The 15,201-nt window shown below is 43.5% G+C and overlaps 1 protein-coding gene across 1 annotated transcript in view; it reads left to right on the top strand.

Moving 5' to 3' along the window:
* The window catches only part of SIK2 (salt inducible kinase 2), a 116,551-nt gene that overhangs the window by 5,734 nt on the left and 95,616 nt on the right, over positions 1-15,201 (top strand). Inside the window, exon 2 of the mRNA XM_084611632.1 lies at positions 6,276-6,392. Within this exon, the coding sequence (XP_084467758.1) occupies positions 6,276-6,392 (117 nt within the window). The remainder of the gene's footprint in view (positions 1-6,275; positions 6,393-15,201) is intronic.

Raw genomic sequence — 15,201 nt, forward strand, 5'->3', positions numbered from 1 at the left:
TACACAGCTATTCGTAGTCAGCAAGAGTACCACACATGGGATTATTTCAGAAATTCAAAAGAATGAACTAGCATGTAGCTAAATAAAAAACATTTACACTCGTATAATTACATTTTAAATCAAAGAGGCAGTGTGGCAATTCTCATGTTGAGTGATCTGTACACCGAAAATCTTGATTTTTTTAAACATTTGACTGAAGCAAGAATGTGTTCATGGATATTTAACAGGATGGCAGAGTTCATCTGTTGACCTACCATCACAGCAGGTGATAGAACACTGTATAAAGCTGCTGAAGTTTGCTTAACTCATTTTGTGGGGGCAGCTTTTTAACTCCATCTAGAATGGAAAGGAAGATACTAAGGGATTCTCTGGAAAGAGAGAGCATTAGAGTAGAGGAGGTCCTGGAGGGAAACCCTAGGGAAAACCAATGGTAAGAAGAAAACTAAAAGTGAAGTTCATCTTTTTTTGTTAGTAATAATAACTAAACCACAGGAAGGAGGAGGGTTTGGATGCTAATTCAGGGTCTTTTTGTTTTGCAGACTGCCCATTCAGCTTTATACCAGAGTTCACCTAATACAGCTGAGTAACTTGCCCATTATTCTAATTGTAAAGAATGTAATTGCATTTTTAAACACAAAGTTAGGCCTTTGTAAATGAAAATCTAGCCAAGGAAAGTTGTAAGGCTACCAAGTACAGTATTACATTTTAAGTGACCAAAATTGATTTTTTCCTAACTTGTTTGGATCATGTCACTTGTGATTAAATATGGAGATATGGAAACAAGTTCAGCTGTGTAAGTTCAAGGCTTGATGACATTAAAAGAACATTCTTGCTCTTAATGCGATAAGGCTTTTATAAAGACATTTTCAGACTTCACAGGAAGTGTTGGCTTGTCAGGTTCTTTGACACACTACTGTACCTGAATACGCTGCATGAAAACTAAATGTGACAAAGGATTTGCAAGTTACATAGCTGTAAGTGCAGGGTTCTTAGAGCAATAATGTTAATTGATAGTAATAGAATTTTTGCAATAAACAGCTATTTGATAGTGTGGGAAATGTAGAACTCTAGTACAATAGACTCTCTTTAATGAGATTGTGTAGCATGCTGGTCTCTAATACAAATACCTTTTTCTTTAGAATCTGAGAGACTGATTTTTAGTATGAGAAGGCTAATGTTATTTGGAAGCCATTAAAACAGATTTTCTTGGGATTTGCACTGAAACATTTGACCTGAGGACTGAATTTCTTGGAGCTCTCTGGCTTCCTGACCTTCAAATGAAGGAATTATTTTCACAGTCTTTTCACCGTCTTCTAAATGTAGACAGGTTGTGTTGTATTAGGAGATTTTAAAACATCTGTAGCATGTCCTCTCAATGGGGAACATTTGGAAAAGGAGGAAGTGGTAGAAAGCCACAAAGAAAGCACATTAATTTAACATTAAACTATAATAAATGTTACAGCAGGAGTCATAATTCTGCCACTTGCTTTTTACATGCTCAGTTTTCTGAAGAGTCTCCTTCGGGGATGAAACTCCCCATGGTTGGTCCCAGAGATTATTTTTGTTCTTTAGTTAGTTCCAATGCCAGAAGGGACTTTACTAAGTAAATGTGGAAAACGCCTTTTCAATTTTAAGTACTTTTTTAAATAACTTGAGTCTCAAAGATGGTAAAACTATAATTATACATTTACTGTTGAAAAATAACAGAAGCATCTGGTATAGATTAACTGAGATTACAGGTAAATGAAGACCCTATTTACTCTCTCACAACTCATCTGTTTTATTTTTTTCTTTCTTTCTTTAGCTAGGTCTGACTGAGGAATAGGTCCTTGATGGTTTGCAAGACAACTCAGCTGAATTGTATCTTTTAAAAACTTTGTTTTGGGCATGCACTTTTGCTAACCTTGGGAGCTAGTAACTGCCTAACATCCATGGAGAAAGTTGTCAACATAGGAAATTTTTATCGATAGACTTGAAAGCAGAAACATTCTTCATTGAAATATTTATGTTCCTTTGGTGTTTTACAATCTCTGTAGAGATTCTGTATTCAAATACAGGAGCAAATTGTGGAAATGCCAAACTCTGTTAGAAAAAACAGCAAAGCTTGTATACTTTAAGTTCACTTTTTCAATTCGAGGAGCTTACACACTTCACTGCAGGAACTTGTAATTGCAAGCCATATAAATGCTAGATTTTTTTTTTTCCTGGGGAAGGGGAGGAATGGAAATCCAAAATAAAAAAGTGTATATTAAAGAGAGTGACAGCATTTTGTATGAACTGAAAAAGATGAAGGAAGAGGCTAGGAAGGAAGAGTTTTGCTGCTTCCTCCTTCAGGTTGTCCAGAATGCTGCCACGGATACTTAGTGTGCGTCATCACTCTGACTGTGCTCCACTACAGCACCCTTTACTGGCTTTCCCTCACCTTTCATATCAGACATAAGCGCTCTCCTCTTTGAATCCCTACACAACTTAGCTCCTGTCAGCCTCTGTACATTAGTCTTGTCGCACACAAGATGCAGGCAAGCAATAAGAGAAAGTTATTTTAGTTATGATTAAAGGGAGCTTCATAAAGGGGTAGAGGGAGAGAACGAGGAAAAAGTGTGCAGTGGTTCAAGTGTAAGGCAAAAGCAAACGGGTTAGAATAATGAAAGGAAAGAACAGAGAGGAAATGGAAAGTGCTCAGCAATTTCTCTATGGATAAAGCTTCTGCAGTCTGTGCATCTACTAAGGAACAGAGTTAGAGCAAGGGGTTAGTGTGGATAAATGAAGTAAGAGGCAAGACTTAAGCTGTGTAAGATACCATGTACAGGGAGGTCTGGAGAGATTAGGCTATTAATGTAAGTAATGGGAAACTTAAAAATTGATCATACAAACAATTGAGAGAAGGTGGTTGGTTTCTTGAATTAGGCTTGTCTGGTGAGTGAGTACACTTGGATTCTACTTCTCTAATGAACTGGAATATAAATCCTCTTTGCTTACCTAAAATAGGCGATCCATTATTCTGACAGAATCTGGATAAAGTGAGGTACCAGGTTGGGGTAGGGATTACCCTATAGATTTTGGGTAACTTTTAAAGGTAGTGGTTTCTATTCTTTTTATTGAGGGAGGAAGCTGAGTGGTGATAGAAATAGGGCACCACCCAGAGCACACCTGCCCTGTTTATAGTTAAGAAAATATAACAGGCCAATTCCAGTGTCTGCTTGATATTGCTTTTTCAGTGAGCTACTATAAAGTAAATGAGAGAAAGTGGGGAAATTTGACACACAAGGAATAACTTGTTTAAGCAGATATTTCCTAAGGTGTATTTAAGGATTTTTGTTTCTATTTTTAGTGTCTGTTTTGGTTATTATAATTTTTTAGGAAACTTGTTTTATAGGTTGATGAAATTGTGCCTCCGTAAACTTGTTCACAAATCTGTTTTATTAGCAGTAAACAGAAATTGGGGAGGGAGGAGTCTTAATTTTTTTTAACAGACTGAATTCTTGTTTACATCCTAGTTTATTCATACCTTTTATATGTTCACACCAAAAAAAGGAATTTGCTTACAACTCTGCTTTTATATGTGACCAGGAAGTGAACTACAGAGTGTATGAACAAGAAGTAACACAGACAGTAACTTAGGCCCTGATCTGGCAAAGACTTACATGGGTGGTTAACTTTGGGTATTTGGGTAGTTCTAATCAAGTGAAATGCATACATATTCCTTTCATCTATCTACTTTTTGCTTGAAGGCAAGGAGATTAAATTAGTGCCTAATTTAAGACAAGTTGCAACAAATGGGTGTAATAAGTCATCAGAAGGAGTGGTAGGAGGAGAATGAAGGTAAATAGAAACGTGGTTACATAGACGAGTTATGTTCTTATTTAGATAGTTCTGCATCCTTTAGGGTTGTTTTTAATTCTGAGTTACAAATCAGTCAAATAGAGATTCCCCACTAGCCATCTTCCTAGCCATTGTCTGGTGGTGGTGGTGGTGGTGGCAGTATTTATTACTTGTATTACGGTAGCACGTAGGAGCCCAGTCATGGACCGGGATCCCCTTGTGCTAGGCGCTTTACGAACAAATCAAAAAGACCGCCCTTGTGATTGTTTTCCATAGACATCACAGTAGAAATGGGTCTTGAGGAGGGATGTGAAGGAGCATCTTAGAGGCATTATGGAATAGTTCAGAATGAGTGTTCCATGCATGAAGATTAACGTGGAAGAAGTGGACAAACAGGCAGTCAAGGCTGGCTTTGTTTGTGAGGTAATGCAGCAAGATACAAGTGCAGATACTAGAGCAGGATAGAGTTGTAAAAGGCTATCAAGGTGAGATGAACTTGAATTTGATGTGGAGATAAACAGGAGGGATTCAGGGAGTATCATGTCTCCAATGGTGGCTAGTTAGTACCACATGTTAGATCATGTGTTTATATTCCCAGTATATCTTTTATCCTATCTAGCAACTATTGATGCTACATCATTCATGTAAATGCTCTTTTTAAAATTATACTAAGGTCTTGGGCTCAAATTATTACTCTGTTTGTTAAATTTATCAATTTAATTGCATGTTGTACTTGTACTATGAGAAATAGAATTCAGGTGCTCGTGTTTTACCCTGTTGCTTTCTATGTGGGTACTTATGTGACCCCCATCACAGTCCAAGATTTTAAATATACTTCTCTCTCTCTCTCTCTCTCTCTCCCCCTTCCCAATCAGTAGGATGAATTCCTTTACTCATTCATAGAATGATAGGACTGGAGGGGACCTCTAGAGGTCATCTAGTCCAGTCCTCTGCATTCATGGCAGGACTAAGTATTATATAATTATTTATGTTTTGTCTGTTAAGGGGTGGGGTGGGCAGGTATCTGTATATGAAGAGGTTTATTGAGAGGAAAGCCAAGTGAGTTTAGTAATTAGTTCTTAATACAGTGATGCCCTTTATCATTCTTATTCAGGTAATAAGGTCCACCTCCTGTGTATTGAAATAAATGCAAGTTAGGTGCCTACATATCTTTGAGGACCTATGTATCTCTTGTGCTTGCTAGCCATTCTTGATAGGTAAGAGTCCTGGTTCTTGGGAAATGCATCTATAGTTGTAGGTCCAGTCCTGTTGAAGACATTAAATATCAGGAGTGATGTACCTTTCCTGTACCAATCACTCTTTTATAAACTTTCCTATATTCTCTTATTGAAATGAGCCCGATCTTTTGATTCTCTTTTCCTATGGAAGTCTTTCAATGGCTCTGATTTTTGTTGCCTATTTTTACACTTTTAACATGATATTCAAGGTGAGACATACTATTGGTCTCTTTAATATTCTCAGTATTTTCTCTTGCGTTCTTTATAGCGCCTAACGTTTTGTTTCCTTTTTTGGTGAAATTGGGAATCCCTTAAGTATAGTTCTATGTAACTCAGTTCTCCAGTATTGACTGGGAATGAGGTCTGTAGGACCCCAAACTAGCTTCTAAACAACATGGACTCAGTTTGCTCTGTGTAACTGACATGAGTTTCCTTGCAGAGATTTTACACTTTCTCAACAGGTTAGTTACAGACATCCTTATATCTAGGACATTAATCACAGTGAAATAAAAGTCCTTAACAATCCGAATTGCATTAGCTAAGTATGTTTTGATTGCATGTGCTGAGTCAAGAACTTGAGTTCAAAACTTTATTTAAAATTTTGTGGGTGAAATCCTGGCTGCCTGGAACTACTTATGTGCATGGAATTAAGCATGTGCATAAGTGTTTGCAGGATCAGACTCTGGGGTAGCAAAGCAAGCTGTAATTGAAGGTTTTACTCATGTATTTTGCAAATGAAAAAATACTGACTAGTTTTTGTTTGAGAACTTATCATTGCATTGTGCCAGACAGTGACATGGTGCTGCTGCAAGAAGTCTGTCAAGCTGTTTGATCCCTCAATACTGCTTCTGGTTCCCAGGCATTAGGCTGCGGTTTCTCCATTTATTACTTCAGTCCACTTGCTCACATGCACAAATTAAGCAGCACTTGAGGTCTCTGCTCCTCTGTCTAAGCCCCTGCTGGTACTGTCTGCACCCTTCCACAATGCTAAAGAGATTTTGGTCAGCAGTTGAGTTCCTAGATCAACAACATGATATCTTATGTGCCTTAGTTTTTATAATTGAATTATCAAATTCTAAGATATAGCAGGTATATTTTTTAAATAAAAAAATGACCCAGAGTTATAGGAATTTGGGGTCCTGTTAACAAGCAGAGGTAGACAAGACTGGAAAATTGATTTAAAGAGAGAAATTTTTTTTTGTTCTTTTGCTACAGGTGGCAATAAAAATAATTGACAAATCTCAGCTCGATGCAGTGAACCTGGAAAAGATCTATCGAGAAGTGCAGATAATGAAAATGCTTGACCACCCGCACGTAATAAAACTCTACCAGGTACAGTTATAATCCTCTTGCTTTTCCCCTCCCCCCCATGTGTTCTAGTGTAAAATGTTTATGGATGTCTAATCCTCTACATCAGTGACATTTTATGGGCTGCTGGTTCACAGTATACATTCAGCTTTTATGTGGTGGAGTTGTTTTGGGTGTGTTTTTAATCTTTGTGCGTGCACAGCAGCATATTGGCCTAATTCATTCTGTGGTTAGCATACATGTCTGCGTCACACAGAAGAACTCCAGAGGTGCCTGAGATCTAATTTTTAAAAAAACTGGGTGATTTAGTGCTGGTGAGAGGTGCTAGACTAAGATACCTGGAGACTGAGCCTCCTATTTATTCACAGAGCAGGTACAGTATGAGCAGCAGCAGTGCAAGTTTCCTTCACATTACTTTGCCTATGTGCCTAAACTGAGAGTGACCATTGTTTTTTCATGTTTCAGAGTAACAGCCGTGTTAGTCTGTATTCGCAAGAAGAAAAGGAGGACTTGTGGCACCTTAGAGACTAACCAATTTATTTGAGCATAAGTTTTCGTGAGCTACAGCTCACTTCATCGCTAAGGTGCCACAAGTACTCCTTTTCTTTTTGTTGTTTCTTGGTTTTTCTGCTGAGACAACCCACTGACATAACATTTGGCACCCTTGTTGGTAATCTTATAAAGTCTTGTCCACGGGGATCTGGACTGAACCCACCAGTCTCCTTTCAGAGAAGTTACCAACCTTCCAATAAGTGGTAGCTTTCAGTTCAAACCAACCACCTGTAAGTGGGAGATTCTTAAACCCAATTCTTTGAACTGCCCAGTTCCCCTAAAAATCCAGGTCCCAGTTCATTGTTGTATGGTCATTTACATCACTGCAGAATGCTGCCTTGCCTGTCTGTGTGGGTGTAAGCAAGTACACAAGATGCAGGGCAAATGATTATATGGATTTTCATTTTTCCTAAGTCATGAATAAATCTGTATACACACAGTAGGCCATGATGCTGCAGATCCACCTATAGAATTTGTCCGTAAACCTATTTGTGTAATTCTGAACTGAATCTTTGTATCTGCTGACTGTTTTCAGTCGATGTATGCAGTTTGCAATACAGCTGGGTGGGTTCAGAGTTAAAGGTGAAACTGCCCTTTCCTTGTCTTATTGTGTCTTGATGATTTAACGGTCTTTGGCACAAAAAGATGAGGTAGAGGGAGTTCATTTTCAGAAGTTTCTTGGTTTGTTCTTCATTGCACACACTTCCTTGAAGTCTGAAGCGTAGAGATGCTGCTGAGTCTTTTCCGATGTCAGGACGGTGTTGTGTATCAGTCCTGCTGAAGACTGAGGCTGGCATCAGAACCCAATATATTGTATAAAGAATTTCAAGGCATTCAATAGTTAGTCCTTCTGATCTAATCAGGCATGCCACACACATTTCCCACTGATGCTGAATCAAAATCTGTATGAAATGATTAATGACTTATAATGCCAGCTTGTCTTATTGGCATCCAGATGTTTTCTGCTTTGAGCAGGGGCAGTACTGGAACTATTGACAAGGGAGGTGAACTCAAAAGTGGAGGACAAGGCAGGAGTATAGTAGTAGAGAAATTCTACACAACCCGTCCTCTCATCAGCAACCCAAAAGCTCGAGGAAGCTCTGGGATGGGAGGGGGAACAGCAAGAGAATGGGTCCTCAACCTTTTCAGATGCCTACCAGCTAGAGACCAAATTTGAAATCTGGATCCCCCAAATAGGGTCTAGGGATAACACATTGTGGTAGGAATCTCAGCACCCTCTTCTTCCCTCATGTGATGTTTCGAGGGGTTGGCTTCTGACCTGGCATTGCCTCTGAATAGTGTGTGCAGGTGAGGGGGGCATTTTTCTTACAGGTCATCGTTTAGTAGATTTGATCCTCTGGCTCTCAAGAATATAATATGTCTACACCTACATGTGTGTGCATGGGTGAGAGTTCAAGGGCTGGGTAAGAGGGAGGGGTAATTATGAGGATATGTTCAAAAAGAGAAATATGGTACAGAGCATTTTGGTGTGATATTGTCATGGGCCACTAGCTTATAACTCCCTGCTTGGAGGCATGATTCCTTCCCTCCACTGCTCCTGGAGATATGTAGCTGTACACTGCCCTTCACACAGGTCAGACTGTGAAAGCACAATGTAGTTTTTAGTCTTTGAGCCAGTATCTGGTAATTTTTGTTTTTTAAGCCTGGCATTTTCAGTACAAATGCTTTGACTATGAAAAGAGCTAGCACAGTGTGTGTGTGGCGGGGGGGGCATAATGCAATGGCAGAGAGACAATGTCTGAGCGTGCCAGTTTGGCAGTTTAACAGTTGAATTGAGCTGTTCATGTACAGTTGCTGTCCTACAGTAGGTTACATTTCTTCCAGTATTTGTTCATGTCAATCTCCGTGTAGGTGCCCACCTGGGCCTCGTGCATGAGAGTAGAATCTTTAGCTAGTGGTGTTCATTGGGCCACAGGTGTGCTGTGCATGCCTTAGTGCGTGCCTTCAGCCTAAAAGTGGCTGCAACTCTCAGTTCCTCTTACTGCCCATGGCAGTGAGACAAAACAAGTGGTGTCCACCCCCTTCCTTTTAGCAGAATTTTCTCTTGTAAATTAGTTAATTCTCTTCAAATTCCTCCTTTTAAAATTTTTCTGTATTAACACACACCACCCTGCCCAAAAAAAAAAAGAAAAATTTAAAGTTAAATTTTTTCCTCTCTTATTTTTACCTGGTATCCAGACCTAAACTGGCAGATTCAAAACCCACATGATTCAAACTGTGGCAGTTCTGTGACACTCATTTCACTCATAGATGGCCGCAGCTGCTGTGTTTGTCATCTCAGGGAGAACCATGTGTTAGACTGCTGCTCGGTATGCCGTTCCTTTTCCATCTCAACAACTAAGTCCAGAGACTCTCAGAAGAATTTATATTAACTCAGACAATCAATGAGAGGGACTTAAGAGCCCGAAGAGCGAAGTTTGACATCCCAGATTGATCTGGTCTCTAAGTTCCAGTCAGCCAATGCTCCTGCAATCTGGCACGCAACATCCAAGTTCACTATTGGCAAAAATCCACAGCACATCAGGCAAAGATCAGGAACCAGCGAAGACTATCTTGGTGCCAACTTCCTACCCCAGCACTGAGAATCAGTACTGCGTCCTCACCAAGGCAAGTGAGATCTGAACACCTGGATAGACACTGCTGCCTGTACTGATCCCCCTCGTCCCACAAGGAGAGACTCAAACCCTTGCCCTCCTCTCAGCAGCGGAGTGCTAAGCTTGTTCATTCAATCGGGGCAAGTGATGCTCAGCACTGACTACACTACACTTGGCCCTGATGCACATCTCCAAACTCACAATACAAAAATCGGCGCAAAGATCAGCACTGCCTTTGGGAGAAATTTCTGACTCTTTTCCGCACCTTGTCAAACTTTTCAGCATCATTTTTAAAATGAGGCCACTGGATGCAGTATTCCAGTATCAGTCTCTCCAATGCCGTATACCTAGGTAAAATCACCTCACTGCTCTTCTATTTATACATCCAAAGTTCACATTAGCCCTTTTTTGCTATATTGTCACACTGGGAGCTCATTTTGTGTTATCTGTCCACTACAGTGCCTTAATTTTTTTTAGGAGAGAGTCTCTTCTCTCCAGGATGCACTCCCCCACTCTGCAGATATGATGTTCCTTCATCCTAGATGTAAGATCATGTTTCTCTGTTCAAATTAGGAGGGTGATGACCTGTTTGCCTCTACACTTCAGCCCTAAACCTCAAGCTCTTTAGATACCAAAGACAGTCCAGACAGAGGATGCCCACCTACCTTTGGCAACAGTCTTCTGTGTACTCACCCAATAAGAAGCCAAGATTATCTCAGAAGAGACCATCACTTTCCTCAGTAATTGGTCAGTCTACATCAGCTACACCAAATTTGATAGAACAGTGTTACAGTCACTTTATTTAGCGGTTGCCAGGACTTCTCAATCCCACCTTCTAGATGAGACAGTGCTTATCAGTTACCTAGAGTGGGATCATATGGACACAGATTTGAAGAAGACAGGATGGTTACCTTATAGGACCAGTAGTTCCCTGACCTTTCAGACCCCTTTGGTACTGACTGCACCAAGACCACCTACCTCTGAGGCAGTGGAACCATCCCGTACTGTGCAAGCCAAAGACCCTAAGCAGTTGGGTTCAGTCAAAGGCACAAAAGGAAAACCTACAATCCCTGCCTCGGTACCACCAGAGCCGCTCAAACATGCGGCAGCAGCACTGAGCAGCTTGGCAGCGCTACAATCTATGGTGTCATCCACAGTGCACAACCCTCGGCACTGACGACCGCAGTAAAGGTATCAATACCACTGACAGCACCCTGCTCAGAACTGATGCTCTCCGTACCACAGCAGTTTCTCCAACATAAAGACCTTTTAGTCTCGTCAACACCGGAATCTCCACTCCTCAGTACCGACATTATTCCAGCACGCTTGGTACCATGCCAACTCACTATGTGAACCTGATCAGCTCCTCCTTTATCCAGTGATGAGGATGATAATGAGGAAGGAAAAATCTACTCCTCCCATTGCTCTTCACCTATACAGACACACACCAGACCGGGTCCACTAGAACAACATCAGTACCACCGAAGACCTGCAACTCAAGGATGGTACAGACGCCCCTGGATGCTGCCACCAATATCATTCCCACCACAGTATCCCTACTGGGACCCATGGGCAGCGTGCCGCCAACACTACCCTAAGCCTCCCAGTCCACACAGGGAGAAGTCAAGGCATTCTCCATCACCTTCAGTACCTTGACCCTCTAAATCCCTGGAAGAGGCAATCGAGAAACTGGAGAAGACTTTGGATCAGGAAGTCACTGCGGCTGCCGGTTTTTCATCCTCCTTTCCAGATGAAACTATCATGCCCCGACCACCCACGACGGGGATGACTTTAAACAGTTCCAAGAACTGTTTAAGAGGATTGCAAACTCACTGGGTATACCGCTGGAAGAAGTTGCAGAGTCCCACATCATAAGTTGTTGGACATCCTCCAAACTTCAACCTCTTGCAAGATTGCTCCCCCAATAAATGAGGGTTTTGTGAACCCAGCCAAGACTCTCTGGCAGAGCCCAGCAACAATTCTGCCCACTTGCAAAAGAGCGGATTAAAAAAAATTCTGTCCCTTCCAAGAGAATGGAATTTTTATTTTCACAACCCCTTCTCCCTGTTCTCTAACTGCCCCAACCCCTATCCACATCCCTGGCCCCTGACAGCCCCCCGGGACTCCCACGCCTATTCAACGCTCTCTGTTCCTTGTCCCCCGACTGCCCCACCCCAGAACCTCCGCCCCTGACTGCCCCTCAGGACCCTTTGCCCTTTATCCAACCCCCCCCATACCATGCTGCTCAGAGCAGCAAAGCCCCACCGCCCAGCCGGAGCCAGCCACGCCGCCGCCATGCGCGGCGGGCCAGAGCGCTGGTGTCGTGTGGAGGCTGCGGGGGAGGGGCCGGGGGCTGGCCTCCCCAGCCAGGAGCTCAGGGCTGGGCAGGACAGTCCCGCGGGCCGGATGTGGCCCGCGGGCCGTAGTTTGCCCACCTTTTCCCTACGCCAAACTCACTGGTGTTAGAGGCCATGAATGAAAGGGGCAGACAAGGTTATTACGTGGGGAGACGCAAGCTGTCAGCCTCCACCCCTAAACCCTGCTTCACTTCCAGCATTTATAATAGTGTTAAATATTTCAAGTGTTCCTAATTTATAAGCGGGGTCGCACTCATAGGTTTGCTGTGTGAAAGGGGTCACCAATACAAAAGTTTGAGAACCATTGCTATACCTTAACATTTTTGTGGGTGAGAAAGTTAAGTTTGGCACATAAGGATATGTCTACACTATGAAATTAGGTCGATGTTATAGAAGTCTATTTTTAGAAATTGATTTTATACAGTCGATTGCGTATGTCCACACTAAGTGCATTAAGTCAGCGGAGTACGTCCTCACTATCATGGCTAGCATAGACTTAGAGTGGTGCACTGTGGGTAGCTATCCCACAGTTCCCACAGTCTCGGCCGCCCATTGGAATTCTGGGTTAAGCTCCCAATGCCTGATGGGGCAAAAACATTGTCAAGGGTGGTTTTGGATATGTCGTCAGTCGTCCCTCCCTCCGTGAAAGCAATGGCAGACAATTGTTTCATGCCTTTTTTCTGCACAGATGCCATACCATGGCAAGCGTGCAGCCCGCTCAGCTCACCGACACCATCACTGTTGTGTCCTGGGTGCTGCTGGCAGCAGACAGTGTAGTAGGACTGCTAACCATCGTCATACATCTCTTCCGCTGCAACTCTGCTCTGCTGCTATTGTCTCAATAGCAAATTTCTCCATGTTGTCTGTCATGGGCTCCCGGGTACATGTGTTCTTCCTCGGGAAATGTGCATGGTGCTAACCGTCATCCTCCACCGCTTCCGCTGCAACTCTGCTCTCATGAATCCACCTCGCAGGCCCTCTCGTCGTTCTCTATAAATATCTATTCTCGTGGCATCCGTCTTTAGCCACCGCTTCCACTGCAACTCTGCTCTCCTGCAGACGCCATGCCACGGCAAGCATGGAGCCCGTTCAGATCACCGCAGCAGTTATGAGCGTTGTAAACACCTTGCACATTATCCTGCAGTATGTGTAGAACCAGAACCTCCAAAAGCAGGCGAGGAGGCGACGGCAGTGCGGTGACGAGAGTGATGAGGACATGGACACAGACTCTCTCAAAGCACAGGCCCTGGCAATTTGGACATCCTGGTGGCAATGGGGCAGGCTCATACTGTGGAATGCCGATTCTGGGCCCGGGAAACAAGCACAGACTGCTGGGACTGCATAGCTGCAGGTCTGGGATGATTCCCAGTGGCTGCGCAACTTTCGCATATTTAAGGGTACTTTCATGGAACTTTGTGACTTGCTTTCCCCTGCCCTGAAGCGCAAGAATACCAAGATGAGAGCAGCCCTCACAGTTCAGAAGCGAGTGGCGATAGCCCTCTGGAACCTTGCAACGCCAGACAGCTACTGGTCAGTCAGGAATCAGTTTGAGTGGGCAAATCTACTGTGAGGGCTGCTGTGATCCAAGTAGCCATCGCAATTACTGAGCGGTTGCTATCAAGGGTAGTGACTCTGGGAAATGTGCTGCAATCAGATTCCCTAACTGTGGTGGGGAGATAGACGGAACGCTTATCCCTATCTTGGGACCGGACCACCTTGGCATCCAGTACATAAACTGCAAGGGGTACTTTTCAGTGGTTCTGCAAGCACTGGTGGATCGCAAAGGACTTTTCACTGACATCAACGTAGGATAGCCAGGAAAGGTATATGATGGTTACATCTTCAGGAACTCTGGTCTGTTTGAACAGCTGCAGGAAGGGACTTACTTCCCAGCCAGAAAATAACCTTTGGGGATGTTGAAATGCCTATAGTTATCCTTGGGGACCCAGCCTACCCCTTAATGCCATGGCTCATGAAGCCATACACAGGCACCCTGGACAGTATTAAGGAGCTGTTCAACTACAGGCTGAGCAAGTGTAGAATGGTGGTAGAATATGCATTTGGAAGCTTAAAAGCACGCTGGCGCAGTTTACTGACTCGGTTTGACCTCTGCGAAATCAATATTCCCATTGGTATTGCTGCTTGCTGTGTGCTCCACAATATCTGTGAGTAAGGGGGAGACATTTATGGTGGGGTGGGAGGTTGAGGCAAATTGCCTGGCCGCTGATTACGTGCAGCCAGACACGAGGGCGATTAGAAAAGCACAGCAGGGCATGCTGCGCATCAGAGAAGCTCTGAAAACCAGTTTCATGACTGGCCAGGCTACGATGTGACAATTCTGTTTTTCTCCTTGATGAAAACCCACCCCCTTGGTTCAGTCTGTAAGCCAACCACCCTCCCACCTTTGATCACCGCTTGCAGAGGCAATAAAGTCATTGTTTCAAAATCATGCATTCTTTCTTTATTCATCACACAAATAGGGGGATAACTACCAAAGTAGCCTGGGAGGGGTGGGGGAGGAGGGAAGCACCTGGTGAGGTGGTGGATGAGGGAGGAGGGAAGGACAAGGCCACACTACACTTCAAAACTTACTGAATGCCAGCCTTGTGTTGCTTGGGCAGTCTTCTGGGGTGGAGTGCCCGGAAGGCCCACCTCCCATTCTTGGGTGCCTGGGTGAGGAGGCTATGGAACTTGGGGAGGAGGGTGAGCGGTTACACAGGGGCTCCAGCAGTGGTCTGTGCTCCTGCTGTCTTTCCTGCAGCTCCACCAGACGCCAGAGCATATCAGTCTGATCCCCCAGTAGCCTCAGCATTGCATCCTGCCTCCTTTCATCATGCTGCCGCCACCTCTCCTCTTGCTCCCGCAACCTCTCATCTTAATCGCGAATGTGGGTTTTTTTTTTTCTGCCTTATCATAGAATATCAGGGTTGGAAGGGACCTCAGGAGGTCATCTAGTCCAACCCCCTGCTCAAAGCAGGACCAATCCCCAATTTTTGCCTCAGATCCCTAAATGGCCTCCTCAAGGATTGAACTCACAACCCTGGGTTTAGCAGGCTAATGCTCAAACCACTGAGCTATCCCTCCCCCGTAAAGTACTGTGTGCTAACCCATTGTGTCACTGGAGTCCAGGGTTAGGCATGTTTCTCCTTGTTCCATGGATGGATTTGGGGAGGAGGGTGCTAGCCTCTGTTACGGAGATGATAGGGGGAGCGTTGAAACATTTGCAGCTGTGGGAGGAAAAAAGGGAGAATAGTATTTAAAAAGACATTTTAGAGAACAAAGGGTAGACACTTTCACGGTGAACCAAGC

The sequence above is a fragment of the Lepidochelys olivacea genome (assembly GCF_965140295.1).
Source record: "Lepidochelys olivacea isolate rLepOli2 genome assembly, chromosome: 22".
NCBI lineage: Eukaryota > Metazoa > Chordata > Testudines > Cheloniidae > Lepidochelys > Lepidochelys olivacea.